Genomic DNA, 23,116 nt, shown 5'->3' on the forward strand with positions numbered 1-23,116 from the left:
GCGAACTGTGGTCCACTCGACGCGGCAGTGTTTACCTCTGCTCTGGTTCTGTGCGGCATTCACGGAATTTAATTTGCCCGAAGACCTACTCAAATTATGTACCTTCTGTGGCCCGAGACATCTCATGGAAACGTCACTTCCGCTTTCTGCATTCGTTCCACGGTAAACGATAATACATACACGTCATACAATAGATCGATTTGAAGAATACCATAGAATGCATATAGATATTTACAGAAATACATTTACGTCGACAATCATGTTCTTGCTGCTGCTGGTAGCCGACTGTCGTAGTGTGCATCTCAACATCTTGCTATTAGCTTGTTTCTGTATTGCAGCTACAACCTAAATCTCCCAGAGCTACTTGCAATATGATGTGACTTTCATTCAATGCGCAAAGATCTCAGTTCTTGCTTGCAACTTGATAGGTGCTCGATTGTCACCGTACCTTTTCGGGACTCATTAGCAAGCTAATAAACGAATTTGACAAGCTGCACTTTATGTAAACGCGATAGGGCGCAGAAACATAACAGGGCAGTCCGACAGCGGAGAGTCCTATCCCAAATACGGCAATTAGAACAGGAATCCGACTAGGTAATGACACCACTGCCGCATAATCATTCCGCCGGCAACTTCCGGTTATGCCCGCTTTTTACTGGTTATAAATAACTTCACTATGAGTGGTCCATCGCATTACAATTACCATCACGTCTTGTTACACCTTATTGATGCAGATACAGTCAGAATGTCTGCTGAAGAACAACGCGCGGCCTCGCTCCGAGATGCCGAGAAAAAGGCTATCGACCTATTCAACGAGATCGAGAAAACGCTCATCCGCCCTGGTATCACCGAGAAAGAGTTAAACAACGAAATCCATGCTCTCGGCGCTGAACGGCACGGCGTGAGGACTCACTGGCACAAACGAGTGATCCGCAGCGGACCCAACACCTTGAGACCATTCGAAGATAACCCACCTGACAGGATAATTCAAGAAGATGACATCCTCGTCGTCGACCTCGGGCCTGTCTTTGAAGAGTGGGAGGCTGATTTTGGGCGCACCTTTGTTTTGGGAAATGACCCCAACAAGATCAAGCTGCGCGACGCTCTAGAGCCAATCTGGATCGATGTCAAAGCCAAGTACGGCGAGAACCCAGATATGACGGGAGAAGAACTCTACAGTATTGCCAAGGAGGCTGCTGAGAAGGAGGGCTTTGAGTTTGGTGCGCCGATTGCGGGACATATCGTTGGGTCTTTTCCGCATGAGCGGATTCCTAAAGACAAGATCACTCTTTACATCGCTCAAGGGAACGGCAACTCTATGAACACGGTTGGGAAGGATGGGAATAAGAGGCATTGGATTCTGGAGATCCATTTGCATAATACGCACCTTGGATTTGGTGGGTTTTACGAGCAGTTGTTAACAGCTTAAGGTCCAGTTTTATAGCGAGTTCTATTTATCTTAGTTTTAAGACTGTGAAAGTGGCTTACCTTTTCGAGCTGAGCATTAGTGGCTGGAAATCGCCCCCATTATACCAGCCACTTTACACCACCGGACTAACGGATCAAGGGAGAAGAGACAGCAATAACAATTAAGTAGCATATAGTAAGCCATGAGTTTCGTACTGGAGAAGCTAATGCTTTACTAGCATCTAAGTTAAATTATATTTATTAGCTAAATGCGACTATTGAATGCAGCAGTAATAACATATCTCAAGACAGTAATGAGATAAATTGTAATACTGACTTGTGTTAGTGCTGCTGTTAACAGAGGCTCCACAAGTTCTTAGTACACCGTTATTTGCCGAATCTCACATAGCGGGGTAAGTGATAACTTTTCCCTCATACCACTTGGTTTATTCTCACCGAGGCTAATTTGGCATATCAAACATTACGATACCACAAAATGTCAGTTTCCACGGAACCAGATACGCAGATACCGCCTAGAGACGAGACTGGACCATACAGCCGCCCAACTCATCGCTTGCAAGAGATCAAAGTCGGGGATAACAGCGTCCAGCTCCTGGTATCTACCAAAGACCACCTCTATGACGCTAAAGACGTTGGAGCTGGAGTCAACGCTTATCAAGTTATCGGATCTTGGGAAGACAGCTCAGTCCAGGAACTCACCAAGATGTTGAGCCAACGCCAAGTCATTACAGATCGGCAGTCACCCGCATACGCTGAAGCATCTCGCTTTGAAAAACATGGAGCAGGAAAATCTCTCGCAGAGGCTGGTCGCGATCAACACAGTAGGATTGTGGGCGGGCAGCAGAGGAGCGAATAGAACTATCTTGTGGATTGCGTGTACCCTCCACCTACGCATTCCTCTTCTACCGTGCCTTCATTGCGTACATGCTGCCGCTGGTTCTGGGATCTCAACACTTCGTTAAGACTACCCTCCGAAACCGACCCGAAGAATTGAATAGATCCATGACCGGCCCTAGCTCCCTTGATGTTGAACAGGTCCCCCAGCGTAGACACGCAAATTTGCTTCCCATCGTTCCCGACGCTGATATCTTCAACCACGTGCACCCTTCCAGACGATGCCCATTCCGATGCCCGATCGCAGACGCTCAAGCACTGCTTCGTGCTTTCCAACTCATTTTGGAGCGTCTCGCGATTCGCACCCGGATCGACTTTCTGATTCAAATCTTGTACTAAGTCCTTAAGCCGGAGATTCTCCTCGGTATTACCACGGTGCGATTCGAGGCGGTCGATGGTGTCCGCAAGATTGTAGCTGCATGTTTTGAGCGTGGAAATAGTGAGGGAATCGGCGAGTGTCATGTTGTCAGCGGAGATAGACATGACAGCAGTGTTCGAGGAGGACTCAGTAAGAACGGGTTGGAAACTCATCCCATTGATTTCTTCGAGGAGATGTTTCAGGTACTCGAGGCATCGTTCTGTACTTTCTTTTTCCTTCTCAAATTTTCGTAGACGGACATGGCCTTGAGCGGCTTCTGTCCTGGCGCCTTGAGATACTATGTCTTGCAATTTGGAGTCGATGTCATTCAGATGCTTCTCCAGATCAAGCTTAGTGTCGCAAATCAAGTTTTTGTAATCATTCAGAACTTCAAGGGTAACCTGGGACGAGCGCCTGGAAGCAAATTAGCGAAACCCTTCCTGTTGGGCCGAGCAACTAACAGGTTGGCGTCAGCTAGCGCTATAGCTATCGTCCCTTTGTAACCTGCTAAGAGTTCTTTGAACGAAATGATATCGCCATTCATGTACATCAGCTTAGCCCAATCTCTAAGGCTTGTTCTTGCCTCCCCTCGAGTCCGCCTGCTGTTCTGCTCGATGAGGACTTGGAAATCTACACACGCCTGTCGGCACTGGATGAGAGGAATTTTGAGTGGTAGGAACGCGGTCTCGCCGGTACGCACATGATCTTGCAGCGGCTTAAGAACCGATCCAAGATCTTTGAGTTCGCGAAGGAGATCTAAAACTGCGGTTCGGTGGTTTCGGAAGCTCCGGATGGTCTCATAGAGTATTTTGCTTGATTGCAGGGTTGCGGTGACAACGGCAATTAGCCCAGACGCTACGCTAAGCGGATCGCCCATGATGAGTCGCCGCTTCGCGCACGAGGCCTAACTGCCTAAAATAATAAGCTTAGATATTATGCAAAGTACTCTTTCTTCTATTGTCTTCGACGTTGACCTTGAAGCAAATCGAGCTAGGCTGAGGCATAAAGAAGCATCAGGCTATCTATGCGGGGTAAAGCTCCACACTGGCTGGTGAGTGTTTAGATTTCAATCAGGTCCATCATCGCCTATATAGCAAATATACTTTAAATTTAAAATTGCCTAGTAGAATAACAAGTAAAAATTAAGAAAGGTTATACATTAAGAATGACGGTATCTGGATCTTTAGAGTTGCAATAATATATCTCTTCTTTGCTTACTTCACTCAGTCTAAATATATCACATCAGGACTATTATAACCCGTACTGCCCAAATCTCCTCCTCCAGAGTATGGATTGACCTGCAAGACACTTACATCATAATACTAATAAGGTTTGTGGTTTGTACGGCCTATCCTTCCGTTACTTCAGAACCTTCATCCAGGCTAAACTTGGGTCGTTTGACATAAAAGAGTTTTTTGGATACGAGAGCTCGTTGCGCTTCAAGGCAGAGCAACTTCGAAAGGCCGCCAAGGCTGCTACCAGCCTGTATGGTTAGTGTTTCATCGCGTATGTAAGATAGAATTTTCTAATTATGCTTCACTCTCATTTTGAGAGCCTCCTAAAGGGGATGATACTCTATCATCAAGACTGTCGACAGACACCGAACTATTGTTGTCATCCCGCAACATCTCTGGAAAAGACGAATAGGTGTTCGAGTCTCTTATTTTCCGCCTAATTTTCTTCTCTCTCAATGTTTCTACTACATCTGCCCTTAGCCTCCGTGCAAGTCTGCTTAGAAGTTCATCCCGAGCTTTGCTAAGGCTCTCTTCGTAGCAATCAGGAAGTCGCCAATTTCGATACAAGTTGTTGTGAGACGAGCGAATACTTGGTTTATCGCCTTCAAGAGCTTCGAAGTAGTAATTACATAGTCGACAAGTTGGCTTACTACTGCCAATATAGTTCCAACGATTCCAGTAGCATTCAAGAGCTGTCTGTTCGTTGCTCAGGAGGTATTCATACACCAGAACTTCCGCATGCAACAGAGGTCGAAATTTCCTGGAAACATGGGCAGCACCAATTATGTCGTCAATTCCCATCTGTTTTAGGTCGTCGGCTGCTTGGAGAAGCTGCGAGTCCTGGCTTTGATCTTCCGCAACTATATGCTGTAGGATAATCTCGCTCGAGAGATCGGATCTCAAAATTGGGTTAGGAATGCGTGAACCAGATGGCACCATGGTAATCTCAAAATCCAGGAATAGCTCGGGCCATCTTTCAGAAACAGCAACAATGCCGAGAGCTGCTTTGCGGTAAGAAAGCCAGCGGCCAAGAAAGTGTCGGAGTTTGCACCACGGTTCGGATCTTGTCATTTCTCCATCTTTGGCCCTCTGTGAGATCATTTGATTGATTCCTGCTTGCTCTAGGTTGGTGATAGCCTTGATTAATGTTTCGGAGTCGCTGATTGCTAAGTTGGCAAGTTAGTTCCATACAGGCCACATGGTTCAATTGAGGGGAATACCCACATTTATCTTCCGTATTAGACTCGGAGATATCCAGTTTGAAGTTGCATTTGCCTACCAAAAATAAGAGGCTCTGGAACGGTTCGGAAGCTTGGAGAGCTCAGTATGCGGCTTGTGCCCGTAAAAAAAGCTGTGGGTTGAAACTTACTTTCATCTTCATTCCTTCTTTTGCAGTTCTCTAGGCACTCTTGCACCGCTTTTTCCAGGAGTCTCAGGTACTCTTTAAGCCGCGACATATTGAAGGATAGAATGAACCAAAGCACTCGCTTCCCTAACGCTGCAGTTTGCAAACCTTCTGTGTTCTTGCCCACCAGATCTAACAATGCTTGCACGAAATTCTGCGTCCTTTTGAGATCCCTTGTGTCCTTCGAGTTAAAGCCAAATACATAATTGGGGCCAACAGAACCTCGAAGTATTGCAAGGGCGCTAACTGTATCCCCACCTCGTTCGTTGTCGCAGATTTGGGCCATCTTGTTGACATAAAACTGGAATGCTTTAAGGTCCAGCATGTCCGCTTTGTATTTGCCGGTCGATTGGCTCTCGGATGGATAAGTAGGTAACGTTCCAACTTCTCTCAAGGCGACTTCGAGAAGTACAGGCTCATACAAGAGCTCGAGTTGGTGAGAGCTCAAGCCGCCGAACGTTTCTGATTGCCAAGCCTGTGATATAGACATGTTCGCTTCTGGCCTGAATGGTATCAGATAAGAAGATGATGACGAGGATTGAATATTCAGCTTCCAATAGAATTGTTCAAGGGGGAAAGCGAAGAAAACAACTGGTTCATGCCATGATAGATATAGTTGAAACCCAGCCAAGCTGCCAGCCTTGGTCTAAAAGATGACGCTCTCCACGTAGATGACAACACTGACCGGTTGATTAAGAATCTTCTACGTAAATGGCTGGCAAAATGACGTAACCAATATTACAGCACAATGTATTAGCCGCGGGAAAATAGGACCTTCCGGCTTGCAGATGTGAGACAGTAAAGCAAGGGAGATGATGTAGGGGGGCTGACTGTACATGGCGTGTCAGCCTCTGATTGAGTCTATCGCGCCCCACTCTAAGTAATCAGTCCTAGAGGCCGACCATTTATAACATAATGATATAAATAGAATTTAAGGGTTATATACTTCCTCTCTTATTAGCTAATATATCAGAGCTTAAATATTATAGACTTGTCTACCTAATCTGTATTCTAGTAAAAAGATATAAACTATTCTAGTTTTTTATTTATATTTTAATAACTCTTCTAGTTAATAAAGATAGAATAATAAAACATAAATAATATATTTAATTAGAGTCTTCTGTAGAGCTATAGCTTACTATTAAAGCTTACTCTTTTAATTTAAAAATACATTAAGTATAATCTTATTTTTTACTTTAAATAGCTTTAAGATAATTAAAACACTATAAGTAACTAATAAACTATAAAATCTTATAGATCTAAAATAAAAGCAGGTCTAAACTAAAATCTTAAAAGTATATCAGTAGTATAAGATAAACAGTATAGTAATTAAGTCTATTCTGTATATTATATAATATATTATTGCTATGTTAGAGTATAGAGATGCCGGACAAAGACGTGGGTCGTTCGGTGTAAGCAATCAAGGAGTGAGTTGTCGGATTGAGCGTAGAGTCGAAGACATAGGGTGTAGGGCTTAAGGAAAACGTATAGCAAAAACAATCCTAGATTTTGGTAAAAACGCTGTACGCCTGAAGACTGGGGAAGACTTATGTACTACTGCTTTCATATGAGAAGGGCATAGACGGCCAGCTTCTTCATAGTGCTACTACAGTCCCACTGTTGATCCGGCTGCTCTGCCTTATTCCCCGAACAAGCCCGCAAAATATCCCGAACAGTGCCACAGTTTCCTATCATGCCAGTTCCTTCAGACAATACACTGCTTAGTAGCGCTTCAAAGAATGGCTGTTGGTCTCGATCTGCTAAGCAGCCAGCAACGCAGATGGGCCAGCTCAGCTGCCGAGGAGACACCATTTGGGGTGCCATCTTGATCTCTAGAATCACTCGGCTTACGCTTCTTCTCACCGTAGTCAATGAGATGTCAGTTGTTACTTCAGCGGCCAAAGCAGCGAGCTGAGCCAATGCCGCGGCGGCAAATATGCGAGTAACAGAATGTTGCTCAGGCCGCTGCTCCGACCTTCTGTGGCTGGATGCGTGGCTTTGTAGAGTCTCGGATAACAATCCTTGAAATCCAGTTGAGGCCATGGGGGTCGTATCCATAACGCCCTCCAGTTCATCTTCGATTTGCTGTCTTTTGGTCTGAAAAGCCTCAAGATCAAGACTGCCACTCGAGAGGGATTCTGAATTCCACTGACTCAACACTGCGAGGTCCCCTATGGACTTCATGACAGAGTTGTGACAGCCCATTATGTGCGCGAGCTGAAATGTGCAATTAGGCCCCAGCCATTCATCATATGGAAGCTTTGGTGCCTGCCGCGTGGCTACGCAGGCTAATAAATCCATCCATAGCAGGACGGGGAGATGGAATGCCATAGCTGCGGTAGCCTTGCGTTCAAAGAGAGGAGTCGGAAGCTGATCTACTGATTGCAGAAGCGGGGGCTGATTATGCATCATGACTGCGATCGAGGACATGGCGGTTAGATGCGGCTGCCAGTTTGTTGCACTCCCTCGAAGGACCTGTTATCTCTCAGCACGCGTTCTGGTCCCATTGAGACTTTTTTACCTCAAAGCTAATGAGAGCGATACCGCAAGTGATGATCTCCACCAGAGTCTCGTTTTCAGGCCGCAGCTCATTGACGTCGATGGATGATACAAAGTCCTGTAGTTGTCTAACAGCTTTGGTATGGAACTCTAGTTCAAGGTGATGGTTGCTTGTGTCGCCTAGCAATGATCGCTGATGCAATGCCGCGAGACTCATGGATGCACGATAGAGAGGCCCATTCTTGCTCAGAAGCCAAAGAAGCCAGCCTCGAGATAATTTTGCTTTATCAAAAAATGGGTACTGGTATGGAAAGACGTGATCTAGATAATGCATCAGAAGACTGGCTTCATCATAGTGAAGTGGCTCGGCGAATGACTGTCCCGAGAGAACCCGGGTTTGCAAGGATCGAGGAGTCAAAATTGGTGACGGCGTGGTCCGTGAATTGGCATTTACTTACGAGGTGAGCAATAGCTATTAAACCGCCAGGTAAACACCTACCTTGAGAAGTGTTTCGGAGTTGAATGCCTTCTTCAGAAACGCTGGGCAGGCTCTCCCCTTGACTTGCTTCTTGATTGAGATCTCTTAGTCGACGTGCCTGAAGCCTTTTCTTCTGTCTAAAGCTTTTCTTCACAGCTTGCTTGATGCGCTGCTTCTCCTGTTCTTCGCCTGGGCCTCCGTCCAACCATGATGGTATTGGTCCATATCCATGGCACTGAACCTCCCTACTCGTGCATTGGATGCAAGCTATTGGAGCCCCATCACATTTGACGTGCCTAATTTTGCATGTCCAACAGCATGCGGCCTTCGTCAGCCTGGCCATAGTGACTCGCCAGTGAGGTAAAATCCGCTCTCTGTGTAACTGATGTAAGCTCCGAACATGAAAGGTGTCTTCGACCTTTAACTTCGGAAAAACTCATTGATTGAATGAAGGGTTGGGACATTCCCCGCAGTCGAAGCGCTCAAAGACCACGACGACCTTCCTTCTAGAGCTTAGCGGCTCCGAGGCTCAAGTTCGGAGCCAATCACTCACCTGCTAGGCCAGCCATTTTCCGAAGATGATGCGCGAAGAACCCTAAATTCATTCTCGGAGACAGGTCGAGAACTGTGAAATCAATTTCGGAAAGGTTCTTTGGGTGAAATAGAGTAGAATCATGTTGTTGGATTGTAGCTCGATGCATGTATATAAGCGATGATATTCCTCGTAGTCATTAATGTTTCTTGATTCTTCACTCTTCAGCACCATTTGTCTGTCTAATACTTCTTGACCATCTTCTTCACCCAAAATGGCCAGCAAAACCACTCTCAATTTAATTGAGGCTTCTATCAGCGACCTCAAACAGTTGCTTGACAACCGTGTCATCACAAGTATTGAGCTTGTTGCTCTTTATCTACATCGCATCGGCAAATATGACTGTCGAGGTCCTTGTCTCAACTCAATTACTCTCATCAACCCAGATGTCTTCACTGAAGCTCAAGCATCGGATGATTACCGTGCATCCGGAAAGCCGCCACGACCTCTAGAGGGTATCCCATTAACTGTCAAGGACAGCTACAAGGTCAAAGGCATGACTGTCGCAGCTGCATCGCCTGCCTTTGCAAAGCTTGAAGCTACCTCTGACGCTGCCATCGTTGAACTGCTTCGCAAAGCAGGCGCTGTCGTGCTTGGAAAGACTAATATGCCACCTATGGCTGACGGTGGCTGTCAGCGTGGATTGTACGGACGGTCAGAGAGCCCGTATAACCAGAAGTATATGCCCACTGCTTATGCATCCGGTTCCTCCTATGGTTGTGGTGTATCTACTGCCGCGAGCTTGGCTACCTTTGGCTTCGCCGGAGAAGCTGTCACTTCGGGTCGCTCGCCAGCATCCAATAACGCACTGGTTGGATATGCACCGTCCCGTAGTGTTATTCCTCCCCGAGGATTATGGCCTTTGTACCCAACTTGCGACCAGGTCGTTCCTCACACAAGGACTATGGAAGACCTGTTTCACGTTCTCAATGTTGTTGTTGCGGATGATGGCGCTTCCGGCGACGCTGACTTTTGGCGCTCACAGCCATATATACCACTCCCAAAGGTTAGCGAGATACGACCGGTAGACTATCTCGCTTTAGCCAACCCAGACGCCCTTCGTGACAAGCGACTGGCTGTCCCGCGCTGTTTCATTGGCGTTGAAGGTGCTAAGCCTGAGAACGCATGCTCGGTGGGCGTTAGGGCACTTTGGGAGAGAGCACGCGCAGATCTCGAGAAGTTAGGTGCCACCGTCATTGAGACAGATTTTCCCCTCTTCGAGAACTACACGAGACAGGACTTTCCAGGCCAGAGCATGAATGTTCCCAATCTCCCAGAGCAATGGCCAGGCCTCGAGCGGTGTGAGATGATCGCATTGAGTTGGAACAGCTTCCTTCGCAACAACGGCGATAAGGATATATCAAGCTTTACTACTGGCGTCGAGCTTGACAAGATTCACCCCCACATTGCCCCTATGGATGATCCCTCTCAGCACACAGAGTCGCAGAATCAGGTCCGCTACGAGGACATGGTCGCTGCAGTCAAGAGCTGGGGAGACAAGAGCCTCGCCGACCTGCCTGGGTGTTGGGAGGCGCTTCAGGCCTTGGAGGCTATGCGGAAGAAGGACTTGGAGGACTGGATGGCCGAGAACAACTACGATGCTGTGGTGTTTCCGACGAATGGAGATGTTGCACTGGCTGATTCGGATGAAAACTACGAGTCGATGATGTCTGCGCTACGTGATGGAGTTAAGTATGCAAATGGTGGCCGGTCGCTGAAGCATCTTGGGGTACCATGCATAACTGCGCCTATGGGGACTCTTGCCGAGGAGAAGATGCCGGTTGGACTCTCGTTCTGCGGCAGAGCGTATGATGACTCTAACCTACTGAGCTATGCCTATGCCTATGAGAACGCCACCAAACGTCGAGAGATTCCCCCGTTGGCTCCGTCACTGCCTTCAGATGTAATTCCCATTACTATCTCCGGTCCTGCATCTCCTACAGCTTCAGCACCAACTCTCAACATCGCATCAATTACATCTGTCAACGAGGACTCGCATGACTCAGATGTTCGGGTAGTCAAGGTTACGGGAACTTGCCACATGAAAAACTCAACTGAGTCCTTGATTGGCTTGGAGGTCTTTGCCAATGGTGAGCCAACATCTCCTGTAAGTTGGACCGGAAACAAATGGGTATGGACAGGTCGCCTCACACGACCCAAGCGCGACGACAAGTACCCGCCTCTGGCGAAGGTCCCGAGAGATCAGTTCCTCCTTGTGTTTGTTGCAAAGGCAGATAATGGACGCTCTGCTGGTTCGTTTACCTTGCTTGACTAAGTAGGACATATCACAGAGCTCTTTAATAACAGTACAGTGTGCAATGAACGAATATTTTGCTGCCAGTATAGTTTGATCTCTAGTGCAGAATATGTGCTACTCTAAGTTTTGATAATTGTCTTATAATTCTAGTCTAAAATTTGTCGTCATGGTCGTTTGACTAATCCATGATATCGGTGATAAAGCGAAAAGTCAACCCATCTACAGGCATATCCGAACCCATCTCGATGCTGCATCGAACCACTTCATAAGCACTTGTCTCATATGCCCGTAGACGATCTTCCTGTTCTCGAGTCTCGATGAGAACTGCCTTTCCAAGGACCAAGTTGGTGTGACTTGGATCGTCCACTAACGCATAGTATTTTCCCCAAGTAGTCAAAACTCCGCCTTGAATAGTGGCTGCATGGTATTGAGCTTGGTAATCTGGTCCAAAGAGCTTCGATAGAAAGGATGCATCGGTAAGCGTTCCGTAAAAGAAGTACCAGACCGGGTATTCGTTCTGTGAAGGGCGAGGTGTCGTGGCAGGTCCAGGTCGAAATTGGGGCAGTGTTGTATCGATACCCAGCGTTAGATACAAAGAAGTGGGCGAGAGATCCTTTAGTGCATACGGATCTTTGATAATGGTTGGTTCAAAACCAAGGTGAGGATTTTCTTTCAACCATGCTTCAATGGCCAGCTTATCCATACCGTTGATCTTGAAGAACGAACACGGCTGTCCAGAGAGGTTGGTGGCAGCAAGAACTTCAGTCGAGGATGGACACCACAGGCCCGCTACTTGGATCACGGCTTTGACGCTGTTCAAGGGTCCTTCGAGCTTGATCAAGAAGACAGCGGCTCTAAGTTTTCGCTTCTCCTTCATGGTCATCTCCTGGCGCTGGTTGAGATCACGTCCGCTACCACTGCACGAGTATTCATAAGATTCTCGGTCGTGTCCCTCGGCCTCCATCCGATCTCGCACGACAGACCAATGATCATCAGAAACGGGGAAGCGGAGAGGGTCGTTTCGGTGCTCTCTGATCTTCCTCTCGGCCGTTGCAGGTGAGTAGCCAAATAGCTTTTGCCACCGCGCGATAGTTGATTCAGGGATGTTCTCATCGTCCTGAAATGCTGATGCTGCCTGAGCCATGGATTCAAGCTCGTCGAGGAGGTCCATTTTTGTTCAGTAAAAGCGACACGGTCTTCTGTTTGTGCAGTGATTAGCGAAGTGGAAGTTTGACGTTCTTTTGTAGCCTAAAAGTCTTTGCTTTATAGGTGGTGACTGATCAATGAGTATATAGAGTTTGGTGCATAAACACTATTTTTTGTGCGAACCGGGCTTTGGGGTGCAAGAAAACATCGGCACTCCAGGCTGTTGCTATAACCGGCAAAAGGCATCTCAAGCTTATGCTAAGTTACCCAATTCTTTTTGTCATTTAGGATCAGATTCCTGACGATCGTTTTATTTGCTTGGGACTCCATCTTTGTAAAGGCATGAGTATCTTGTACTTTCTAAGCAACTACTCGCTGACGACAAGACAAGGTCAAGGTTTAGGCTTCTGACGCAGCCGACAGTGCCACAGTGGCACCGGTATGAGTCACGCTGTCCACGAGCCATTTGCTGGGCAATTGGCGTGCTGCTGATAAGTGAAGATTGAATCAAAGCTCCGAACTATAGCCGGTAGGCCAACTGATCTTCCAAAGAATGTAATTGGCACAGCTTCTGCGGCTGAGGCGACTCCAACACTTGATTCTCCCTGCGTCACCAAAGTTGGAGGTGTCTTTCTCAATCCCCCTCTGACTCAGAAGAACTATCTCTAACAAAGCTTGTCTTGCTGAACACAACCCTCCACCGCGGACCGCTACACAGATTTTCACTCTCGGCGCGCCAGGCTTTGAATGACAGTGTGATTTTCTTATCCTTGAACCGCGTCTCAACAGAAGACTCCATTTCCTCTTCAATGCTGTTCAGCATATACTGAACGATCATCTGCTGATATCCCAGTTGCTCTGCAGAGAGAAAAAGGTCTTTCCATAGATTGTAGACTTCTGGTCTCGACATGTCTAGCAGGCTTGCCTTGAAGATCCACTCACCGTCTTCCTTATGCCAAAAGCAGATGAATAGGGTATTTGTCTCGAGCACAAACGCACCCCAATTTTGATATGAGCCATGAGGTCCGAAGAACGCCCTGTCTTCTGCGTCCCAGAATTTTACAGGTGTTTCAACCGCGTAGATTATCGATATGTCCCGCGGCAGCTCTATCGAAACCAAGGTGAAGCGACTGTATGAGATAAGATCAGAGCCTCTGGCCACGGATAACGGCTGTCGTACGGCCAGACTAGGCATCGTGGTGACAAGAGTAACTGTGTAAAACGCACTCTCGCCCCAAGAAGCAGTCTCAAGGTGGAAGGAATAATCACCTTCACCAAGGCTATGAGCTCTCACAAAAGTATTGGGTCCAACCTTACGCATGGGTATTGTGAGGAAATCTCCTTCGAAACCGGGAGCCATGCAATCCAGCTTCAGCACGTATCTGTAACCCTGATCTGAGTAGTCCAGAACACACACTCGGGCCATTAGTCTCAGGCCCTTGTTTGACACGCTGATTTCGCCCTCGTCCATGAGGGAGTCGGTCACGGAGTACATTTCCGAGCAGGAAGCAAAATGGTTCACCGACTCGGCTAGGAACCCGCAGTATTCTTCTTCCAGCACATCCGATGAAACTGGTGGCGTCCAAGCCAAAAGGCTCAGATCGTACGTCGATCTGATGATTTCTTCTTGAAGGCGTCGAAATGCGATCTTGCCTTCTCCATAGAGCATCGGCATGTGGATGTTGCATATCCCAAGCAAGCAGTATGCCATGTCTTCGACACGAGTTGTCTTTCGGCCAGCAGCCCATGAGAGCCGTTTTGCGATGCATGCGGATGAGATTGGAGCGTTGTGACGTAGTATATCGGGGTCGATCGGGGTGATAACTGTCAGTTGGCTCATGAGGCTGTTCTTGCTACCAATGCAATCCCATGAATTGTTGAGGAAGGTCATAAACTTGGGCGCTATCAGCTCCTGCAACGTCCAGCCGCGACTGAACCATCGACAGTCTCCCAGCGATGATCCCTCGAACTTATCTACGAGGTACACGTAGCAGACACTTGCCTCCTGATACCACAGAAACATTGAGTTGATGGCTTCGGTCAATTCAGCGCTGCTGGATTTGTCGATGCAGCAGGTGTCAATCCATACATATTCGAGCCCGTCACCGATTGCTAGCTCACAGGTCTTGCGAATCTTTTCGTATCCTGATTTCGACTTGGACGATTCTAGACTGCAATCTTGGTAGCTGACCTCTTGGTGACTTTCCCAGGTATGTGAGAGAATTGCATATCTCGGCCTTTCGCCGTAAAATTCCACAAACGATATACATTGCGTCTCAACAAGTATTTGCGCATCAATTAGTCTCATCTCTTCAGCGAAGATGGGGTTGCAAGTGTGAAGGGGATGGGTTTGCGGGAATAATTATGCTCACGCCATGTTCGGCTGTATGCATGTAAGATGATACCTTGAGTTTTGAACTGCTGGCAGTCGCTTATTGGTGGCGGTGCCAGCCCCAGGTTTACTCATTCAAGCCTCATATCAGCCAATAATTACGTCTATTAGCTTTTGCTTATCTTGTGTAGATGTCTGAGCCACTCTTACAAACTCAATTTATAGTAGAACATTATTTGTTATCATAACTCAAGTCTTACACCACAATGCCTAAGCTCCGTGGAAGACAAGTAGGTAATGCCCTAGAAGACTGAGCAGAGGGACGGAGACCTTCGCTTTTAAGCCAGTATCCGGCTTTGACTAATATTAAGCATACAATTCAACATGACTCCTTCGTGTCGAAGTATCCATATGTATTATGTAATTATCCTGTCAATTCCCTAAAGTTACCCAGCGCTTTTAGAACCAGGTTGGTCACCTTTCCAACATCGGGGGAGGAGAATGTCCAATTCTTGTGTTTTTTTCCAATACGTGCGGCAGAATACCCCAGCATCACACGGCGCTGCATGATCAGAATGGTCATAGTTAAATTGACAGGAAGAGTACGGCGTCTGCAGATCTTCCTGTGTGACATCAACCGCACAAATCGCAGTTCTAGAGACAATGCGGGGAAGGATAGTCTCCAAACAGGGGTCGTCTAAATCTGGGGTCAAAGCACATCTCAACACAAATACGATATCAACGTAGGAATTATATACCCTCTGCAGATACTACTTTGCTATCTTTGAAAAATCCGATTGGTTGAGGTGTAGAAAAAGATCTGCATCTTCCTCTCATTTGATTGAACGTTATGACTTAGGTCTACTTGAGCTACTAAGCTGCCTCAGCTAACGTAGAAGCCATACGCACCTTTCGGCACGGCATATAAATACCTCTGCTACATCTGCGCTTATCGGACAATGATCAGCTTCGATTTTCAGACCTCTACGTGGATTCTTGTCGTCAAATCAGCGATGCACATACATCTTCTTTCTCACCTCGGCACTGTCCTTTGCCTGGGAACAGCCTCTGTAGGAGCGCTTTCTCTAAAGCACAACAAAAGAGGTAATAACTCTGTGATCCTTCAACATCTTGAAATATGGTTTGACTAACAAGTCGTAGCCACAAGCCCAGCTTCTCTCGAAATCGGAAATCCTGTTCTTACCTCCAAGTGGCTTGAAGGCAGTGACTACGAGCAGGTCGTGGAGTTTTTCGTCACCAACTCGGATGAGAACAATCCTTTGACCTGGGCAGATGTACTTGACGTCAGCGTTGAATCCTCTTCGCTGGAGACCACCACTCCCGGCACCTTGCTTCGCCTGGGACCGAATCAAAGCGCTGTTGTGCAAGTTGGCGTCAAGAACAAGGCGGGAGTAAAACCCGGAACGCAATGCGATGCAAAGGCAGTTGTAACCTGGGGCTCCAAAGACGATCCTAAGAACTCGAGCAAGGACTTCTCTGGTCAGTGTGGAATTGGTGACTACGCTGCTTCGGAAAGCAGCCTTGGTCATCACTGGAACCCAGATTGGTTCAACGAGATCAAATACGGTATCTTTATCCATTGGGGACTTTATTCCGTTCCGGCCTTTGGAAACAAGCCAGGGCCAAAACAGGATTATGCTGAATGGTAGGTGAGACTCTATGCCTTGTCGCTGCCCTCTGCTGATTACCCTTTGATAATCCAGGTATGGATTTCGCATGACTCAGCCAGACTTCCCGTCCGAAACCTACCAGTACCATCGCGACACATACGGCGAGAACTTCAACTACGACGATTTCGTGTCTAACTTCACGGCCGCCAAGTTTGATGCTGAGGAATGGATGAATCTGGTTGCTGATGCGGGAGCGCAGTATGTCGTACCGGTTACAAGTGAGTCATTTCATAGGGATCGAGATACAGCATAATAACGTCTTCATGTCCAGAACATCACGACGGATGGGCGCTATTTGACTTCCCAGAGTCAGTTAGCAAGCGCTCGACTGTTCACTACGGCCCAAAACGAGACTTCCTCAAAGAGCTTCTCGACGTTGCGAAAGCCAAACACCCCAAGATTCGCCGAGGCAAGTATACTACACGAGTTGAGCTCCTGTTGGCTAGGCTAACACATTCTAGGCACTTACTTCAGCATGCCGGAATGGTTTAACCCTGCTTACGTCAAGTATGGCTGGGACCAGCATTACAAGGGTAATTACTATGGGCGACCACCGACCAATCCTTATACCAACAAGAGCATTGAGTACACTGGCTACGTCGAAGTCGATGACTTTCTCGATGATATTCAGAATCCACAGATTGAGGCCCTCTTCTATGAATATGAAACCGAGATCCTTTGGTGTGACATTGGGGGTCCCAACAAGGCGGTAGATGTCCTTGCGCCTTGGCTCAACTGGGCTCGTGACAAGGGTAGGCAAGTCACTTTCAATGATCGATGCGGCCCGTCTGGAGACTACAGTACCCCAGAGTAAGTTCACCACTAGTCCACTTGGTGTCATCAATCACGCTGACGTCTTTCAAGGTATGCCGGTATCTCTTTCAAGGCCAGCAAATTTGAGAGCAACCGTGGTCTTGATCCCTTCTCATTTGGATACAACTTCATGACAACGGACGACGAATACCTCTCGGGTGAGGAAATCGTCAAGACTCTAGTGGATAACGTCGTCAACAACGGAAACCTTCTGCTGAACATGGGCCCCAAGCCTGATGGGACCATTCCAAAGCAGCAACAGCTTAATCTCTTGGACGCTGGACAATGGATCAAGAGTCACGGTGAGGGTCTTTTCGGCACTAGGTACTGGCCAACTGCTCAAATTTCTGGGTCACTCCGTTTTGCTACGAAGCCAGATGCATTCTACATCCACCATGTTGGTCAGCCATCTTCCCCGTTGGTCATCAAAGAGCCTGTGCCTTGGGTCGAGGGCGATGTGGTGACTGCTGTGGGTGGTAGTGCTGATGGCACAGTCCTTAAGGCTTCCAGCAATGATGGGTCATTTTCGGTGGAGTTGCCCGACGATGTTATCAAAGGAGACAAGTACATCTGGACAATCAAGATTGCATACGCCACTGGGAAATAAGTATTGTAGGTACGGTTGCTTCGACAAAGAAGCAGCATTCAACATCTGCTTTCTAGAATCTACAAGCTTAGCATCTCCTAAATTCAACACACATGTAATTCATCAACTTGACCACACTATGCATATTTTTACATCTCGCATAATACGTTGCAGTGAAATCACTAACTTCGTCAAACAGACTTCATGGCTTTTTTTTTTTTTTGGCGTTGCTTCTTAGTACTGGCGACCAACTCATCGCGGATAATTCTTGGCGATTAAATATGCAACGGGAAAATGAGCCAGGTGACTGTTGATCAGCGGGCGGGTCACTGTAGTTCATCTCATACGAGCCAACGCTAGCCATTAACCCGCTAGCACACCACTAGCCAACATATATGGCATGGTCATTCTGCGGCTGGTAGATGATCATGAAGCCTTGTATTTGACACAGCACAAGCGATACTTGCTACTCTATCTATAGAGGGATCCTAATTGTCATTATTACCTCTTTCTCAATAGTTTTATTGCCGCTTTACTCAGCCGGCCTCTGTCTGTCATGATGAAATTTCACGGTAACATGCCAGTCATCGATTCTCACATCCATTTATTCCCAGCTTCTGAAACCAATTCTCTTGCTTGGTATACAAATGATCACCCTCTCGCTGGTCAGCACTCAGTCGACCAATACCGCGAGGCAACGGCGTCTAAGCCCTCTTTGACGGGATTCATCTTCGTTGAAACAGACCGAAAGAATGACCTAAAGTCCGGTGAGCTCGACGGCTCAGGGTGGAGGGAGCCTCTGAATGAACTAGCCTGGATGAAACGTATCGCCCTAGGACAGCCGCGCCCTGGCGAAGGACATAGTATCGAAGATAAAGACTTATGTCTGGGAATCGTGCTTTGGGCACCACTTCCTAGCACCGCAGATGCTATGAAATTGTACCTTCTCAAGGTAGAAGAAGCAGCCGGAGTGGCTTGGCCAAAGGTGAAGGGGTTTCGATATCTATTGCAAGATAAGCCAGACGGTACTATGCTCCAAGATACCTTCATCGAGAATACGAAGCTCCTTGGCCGTCGCGGCTTTACTTTCGATGTTTGTATTGACCTGCACCGACGAGGTCAGCAGCAGATAAAAGACCTTGTTGAGTTTGCAAGATTGGTGCGAGATAAAGTACCCGAGAATGAGAAGTTGGTCTTGGTACTAGACCACCTCTGCAAGCCTGATATGAGCGATGCGAATTCTGCCTCGGATGTCGCTTTCATGACCTGGTGTGCTGCAATGCACGAGCTGGGCCAAGACGAGCATACTTATGTCAAGTTCTCCGGCGGCTTTGCAGAGATGGACGAGCCGGTTGATGGTCTCTCCACAAATGACATCTGCAAGGCGCTGGAGAAATGGTTCAACGTGTTACTCGAATCATTTGGACCAAGGCGCATTATGTTTGGTAGTGATTGGCCTGTCTGTACTATCAACGTGTCGAATGCTTGGTCACGCTGGCGTGATGTAACTGCCCAGTTATGTCAGGAGGCATGCTTAACCCCAGAAGAGCAGGGTATGATTTTCCTTGGCACTGCCAGACAGGCATATAACTTATAATCCCATAGTCAAGGTCTTGCTCACTTAGGGCATGGCAAGTATCTCGGTTCAAGACTAAAGTTTTAGCTGTAGTGTTTTGATAGTTCTGAGCTTCGGTTTGACCTCGATCTTGTACATACTGGAAGTTCGAACATTCCTAAGAAACAATACTTGGTAACGCCAACTCAAGTATCTTAAGCTAGTCCTTTTCTCACATGTCTATTATTTCCTTCCCCCAGTGTTGCTAACATAAGGGTGAGTACAAGCCATTTCCTAAGGCTGATAAAATACTTCCTCAATAGGTTTCCACCAGGATGGCTCGACAGACTCTGAGCTTACTGCGCCAGGAACAAGGCTCTCCTGAAAGGCATCAGTCATCTTCCACCACTCCCTCACACGAGGATTCTCAGCCATTCTTTTCATATCGCTGGCAAAATCAGCGCCGACGTATTTGAACGAAGCAAAGAGGTAATGACTCTGGTCATCGTAAAAGATACTATCTGCCGGACGGTAACAAATTTGAATTGTTAGCGTTATGCAATCTTGTTGCTTTGGCAATGGAGAGGGCTGCAACGTACAGTCTCGGATATTGCACTGCTCATTCTGAGCGAGAACCTCGGGCCATACCCTTGCATGGACTTGCTTGTATTCTGCCACATGCTCGGGTTTGAGCTTGATGATTTGCGCGAAGCGACGAGTAGGCTCGTCAGACATTTTGACTGGTTTACAGTTGCCGTGGCTTGTTTTGAAAGGAGGGGCAGTCTAGATGACGATAGATTGTATGTATGACCACATGACAGCTAAAAGAGAGGGGCGCTAGATGTGTCATCTTATAGTGTAGGCGATGTTTGCAGTGTCTCTGAAAGGCTTTGTGTGTATGACCCCCAATTGACTCGACAGCCTCTCGGATAATATCGCGGAAGGGACAAGATGCGATTGCGTCTAGTGTTGGGGGTAATGTTCATACAATGCAGAAGGTTTCTCTTGCTGTTGTAGTTTCTGTAAAGGTCAACTCCCTCATCCCCTCTGAGTTTGGCGTCAACGCTCGTGAAGCACGGGGCACCAAACTTGATCAAGTTTGGGGTACCCTTGCTTTGACTGGGTGCAATGATCATAACTATTGGCATAGTCTCTCATGGCCTAACAAGGTCGCAAACTATTAGAAACGGCCTTTTGTTTTCAACCTCACAAGCAAGAGATGCTAGATCTATGATTCTAGAAACGAGTCATTCATTAGTAACAATCTTGCATCATTCAGCCGAGAGAAGTTTGCAAACAGCGATCCCGTCGCTTTCGTAACTATCTAAATCAGTCTTCTTACTGGGCACGATATTGCGGAAAACACTATCACCCTAGCACTTGGCTCACCATCTACTGCCACGCTATAGACATGCCACAGCGATCAATATTACGATAAGACCGCCAAAACAGCCACCCCCAACATCGCCCTATTTTCCATCCGACACTTGCTATACAATATTCCATGTAAAGACAAAGAATGCGATTCCCCAATACGTAGTCGTCAAGTGACAGGGCTGCCAAGCTAGTTCATGATGGTTGTTATGAGCGGGGGAGGGGTAGTACTAGGTGTAATTATCCGACGGGACGAGTTCGCTCCCCCGCCTACAACCATGAAGGAAATAACCCAATTGGACGGGCTAACTATCAGTCTTGGGGGTCTTACCCCAGATACAGTTCCTCGTCCAAGCTTCCCTGTTCCCCATGGGGTAGTTTAGCTCAAGATCTACATGCGAAGTGGATATAAATAATTACAAACTCCTCCATACTGCTCCTCTTCTCCATCAGCAAGCATAGTCAGCTCTCTGGCTCTGTATCTCGATACCTTCCCAGGAAATCCTTCGACTTCAATCAGATTCCCAATTGTCAAGATGGGTGTTCGAGCATTTTTCAAGAAGAGATCACTCAAAGTCTCCGACGATCGAGTGACCAAAGCCGCAGACCTTACCTTGCGCGAGTCCATTTGGCCCATTGCACTTGTTACGGTCTTGTTCTTCCTCTGGGGCTTTAGTTATGGTCTCTTGGACACTCTGAACAAACATTTTCAGGTGACTCTGCACATCGACAGAGCGAGATCTGCTGGGCTGCAAGCTGCCTACTTTGGGTTCGTCTCATTTACTCCATTTTGTCTCGTCACATCTAACGATGCTACTCTGATAGTGCCTACCCGCTCGCTTCTCTCGGTCATGCAGCTTGGATCCTGCGACACTACTCTTACAAGGCTGTTTTCATCTGGGGACTCAGTCTCTATGCTATCGGCGCCCTGATTGCCATTCCCGCTATCAAAGCAAAGTCCTTTGGAGGTTTTTGTGCCGCCATTTTCATCATCGGCAATGGCCTTGGGTCCCTTGAGACAGCTGCCAACCCTTTTATCACTGGTAAGCCTTCGCAGTGGCCCTCCTACGTTCTTGGTGTCTAATCCGAAGTAGTCTGTGGCCCTCCCAAATATGCCGAAATGCGAATCAACCTGTCACAAGCCTTCAACGGTATTGGCTCGGTTGTTGCACCGGTTCTTGGTTCATATGTCTTCTTCAACTTTGACGATGAAAAGGCATTGGCAAATGTGCAGTGGGTGTATCTGTCCATCGCCGTATTCGTCTTGCTTCTCGCCACCCTATTTTTCTTCTCAAACATCCCTGAGATCACTGATGCTGGTACGTTGCAATGCCCGTGGCGAACTCCGAGATCTCCAATTCTGACACCATTTCCTCAAATCTAGATATGGCTCAGCAAGCTGAATCCTCCAACTCCGATACCCACGATAAGCCTCTACGCAAGCAATACCGACTGTTTCATGCCTCCTTCGCACAGTTCTGCTACTGTGGAGCTCAGGTCGGTATTGCAAGCATGTTCATCAACTATGCCACCGAAACGAGAAAGAACACCAGCGATTCCACTGGCTCCAAACTCTTTGCAGGTGCACAGGCCGCATTTGCCGTTGGTCGCTTCTTCGGCGTCTTCCTCATGAAGTATTTCAAGCCTCGCCACATCTTTCTCGTGTTCTTGAGCATGTGTGTTATCTTCCTCTGCCCTTCAATCACAGAGAGGGGTAATACGGGAATTGCCATGCTCTACGTGGTGCTGTTCTTCGAATCCATCTGTTTCCCAACAATCGTCGCTCTAGGCATGAGAGGTCTCGGTCGACACACGAAGCGCGGTAGTGGCTTTATCATTGGTGGAGTCATTGGTGGTGCTTGTGTTCCTCCTCTTACTGGCGTGGCTGCAGACAGACACGGTACGGGAATAGCCATGGTTGTTCCTTTGGCGTTCTTTGTGGCTGCTTGGACTTTTCCGTTCTGCGTCAATGTTCTTCCTGGCTACAAAAAGGGCATCGATGCTTTTGAGAACACTCCAACCGAACCATCCAGCATCGCCGAGTGGGGAGAGAAGGGCAGCCAGGATGAGCAGCGTCATGAGACAGTGGTTGGAGAGGTCAAGTCATGATGGATTTCAGCATCTATTGGTCCCGACTTGGTGTCTATGGTAAATTGGGCTAGTTCGATTTCTATTTTCTCATGAGATTGTCTCTTCGTATCCTTGGACCACTTGTAAGTCGCCCTTAGGGCCTAGCAATAAACTCAAGTGGTTATATTTTGATTGATCGCCTGTTCATATTGTTCCACTCTAGAGATCCGTCTTGTTGTCCTGACTAATGAATCTTCGCATGTTTCACTAAGTTCTGTGTCGTGATATGATTCCATTGGTACGTATCTCAACTTCAAATGGTCTTTATAGATCACAACTTAGAGCACCTACACTTTCAGTATTGAGTAATCAGAGCCCTTGTAGTAACGCAAATGACAGACCC

General features: G+C 47.3%; 12 protein-coding genes across 12 annotated transcripts; 6 read left to right on the forward strand and 6 right to left on the reverse strand.

Moving 5' to 3' along the window:
* Positions 1–745: 745 nt before the first annotated feature.
* Positions 746–1,429, forward strand: FTJAE_3769 (uncharacterized protein; the record flags this gene model as incomplete). The annotated part of the gene is made up of 1 exon (XM_037350102.1): positions 746–1,429. One exon carries the CDS (start codon positions 746–748, stop codon positions 1,427–1,429), a length of 684 nt encoding a protein of 227 aa, XP_037209183.1.
* A 474-nt stretch (positions 1,430–1,903) lies between these two features.
* Positions 1,904–2,284, forward strand: FTJAE_3770 (uncharacterized protein; the record flags this gene model as incomplete). Its single annotated transcript, XM_037350104.1, has 1 exon — positions 1,904–2,284. The coding sequence occupies one exon, from the start codon at positions 1,904–1,906 to the stop codon at positions 2,282–2,284; it is 381 nt and encodes a 126-aa protein (XP_037209184.1).
* A 2-nt stretch (positions 2,285–2,286) lies between these two features.
* FTJAE_3771 (uncharacterized protein) lies at positions 2,287–3,557 on the reverse strand (the record flags this gene model as incomplete). The annotated part of the gene is made up of 2 exons (XM_037350105.1): positions 2,287–3,094; positions 3,142–3,557. 2 exons carry the CDS (start codon positions 3,555–3,557, stop codon positions 2,287–2,289), a joined length of 1,224 nt encoding a protein of 407 aa, XP_037209185.1.
* An 855-nt stretch (positions 3,558–4,412) lies between these two features.
* FTJAE_3772 (uncharacterized protein) lies at positions 4,413–5,810 on the reverse strand (the record flags this gene model as incomplete). The annotated part of the gene is made up of 4 exons (XM_037350106.1): positions 4,413–4,504; positions 4,566–5,081; positions 5,140–5,226; positions 5,285–5,810. 4 exons carry the CDS (start codon positions 5,808–5,810, stop codon positions 4,413–4,415), a joined length of 1,221 nt encoding a protein of 406 aa, XP_037209186.1.
* Positions 5,811–6,883: 1,073 nt separating this feature from the next.
* On the reverse strand, positions 6,884–8,036 carry FTJAE_3773 (C6 zink-finger PRO1A; the record flags this gene model as incomplete). The annotated part of the gene is made up of 2 exons (XM_037350107.1): positions 6,884–7,795; positions 7,842–8,036. The coding sequence occupies 2 exons, from the start codon at positions 8,034–8,036 to the stop codon at positions 6,884–6,886; spliced, it is 1,107 nt and encodes a 368-aa protein (XP_037209187.1).
* A 1,067-nt stretch (positions 8,037–9,103) lies between these two features.
* Positions 9,104–11,164, forward strand: FTJAE_3774 (glu asp-tRNA amidotransferase subunit A; the record flags this gene model as incomplete). The annotated part of the gene is made up of 1 exon (XM_037350108.1): positions 9,104–11,164. One exon carries the CDS (start codon positions 9,104–9,106, stop codon positions 11,162–11,164), a length of 2,061 nt encoding a protein of 686 aa, XP_037209188.1.
* A 160-nt stretch (positions 11,165–11,324) lies between these two features.
* On the reverse strand, positions 11,325–12,317 carry FTJAE_3775 (uncharacterized protein; the record flags this gene model as incomplete). Its single annotated transcript, XM_037350109.1, has 1 exon — positions 11,325–12,317. The coding sequence occupies one exon, from the start codon at positions 12,315–12,317 to the stop codon at positions 11,325–11,327; it is 993 nt and encodes a 330-aa protein (XP_037209189.1).
* Positions 12,318–12,926: 609 nt separating this feature from the next.
* FTJAE_3776 (heterokaryon incompatibility protein het-E-1) lies at positions 12,927–14,600 on the reverse strand (the record flags this gene model as incomplete). The annotated part of the gene is made up of 1 exon (XM_037350110.1): positions 12,927–14,600. One exon carries the CDS (start codon positions 14,598–14,600, stop codon positions 12,927–12,929), a length of 1,674 nt encoding a protein of 557 aa, XP_037209190.1.
* Positions 14,601–15,583: 983 nt separating this feature from the next.
* FTJAE_3777 (alpha-L-fucosidase precursor) lies at positions 15,584–17,735 on the forward strand (the record flags this gene model as incomplete). The annotated part of the gene is made up of 6 exons (XM_037350111.1): positions 15,584–15,728; positions 15,786–16,290; positions 16,349–16,533; positions 16,587–16,752; positions 16,790–17,125; positions 17,180–17,735. 6 exons carry the CDS (start codon positions 15,584–15,586, stop codon positions 17,733–17,735), a joined length of 1,893 nt encoding a protein of 630 aa, XP_037209191.1.
* Positions 17,736–18,291: 556 nt separating this feature from the next.
* On the forward strand, positions 18,292–19,339 carry FTJAE_3778 (uncharacterized protein; the record flags this gene model as incomplete). The annotated part of the gene is made up of 2 exons (XM_037350112.1): positions 18,292–19,267; positions 19,320–19,339. The coding sequence occupies 2 exons, from the start codon at positions 18,292–18,294 to the stop codon at positions 19,337–19,339; spliced, it is 996 nt and encodes a 331-aa protein (XP_037209192.1).
* Positions 19,340–19,563: 224 nt separating this feature from the next.
* On the reverse strand, positions 19,564–20,004 carry FTJAE_3779 (DUF718 domain protein; the record flags this gene model as incomplete). Its single annotated transcript, XM_037350113.1, has 2 exons — positions 19,564–19,790; positions 19,869–20,004. The coding sequence occupies 2 exons, from the start codon at positions 20,002–20,004 to the stop codon at positions 19,564–19,566; spliced, it is 363 nt and encodes a 120-aa protein (XP_037209193.1).
* A 1,175-nt stretch (positions 20,005–21,179) lies between these two features.
* On the forward strand, positions 21,180–22,752 carry FTJAE_3780 (major facilitator superfamily transporter; the record flags this gene model as incomplete). Its single annotated transcript, XM_037350115.1, has 4 exons — positions 21,180–21,412; positions 21,469–21,686; positions 21,738–21,962; positions 22,028–22,752. 4 exons carry the CDS (start codon positions 21,180–21,182, stop codon positions 22,750–22,752), a joined length of 1,401 nt encoding a protein of 466 aa, XP_037209194.1.
* Positions 22,753–23,116: the final 364 nt, after the last annotated feature.

This window comes from Fusarium tjaetaba (genome assembly GCF_013396195.1).
Source record: "Fusarium tjaetaba strain NRRL 66243 chromosome Unknown NRRL66243_c0000070, whole genome shotgun sequence".
Lineage (NCBI taxonomy): Eukaryota > Fungi > Ascomycota > Sordariomycetes > Hypocreales > Nectriaceae > Fusarium > Fusarium tjaetaba.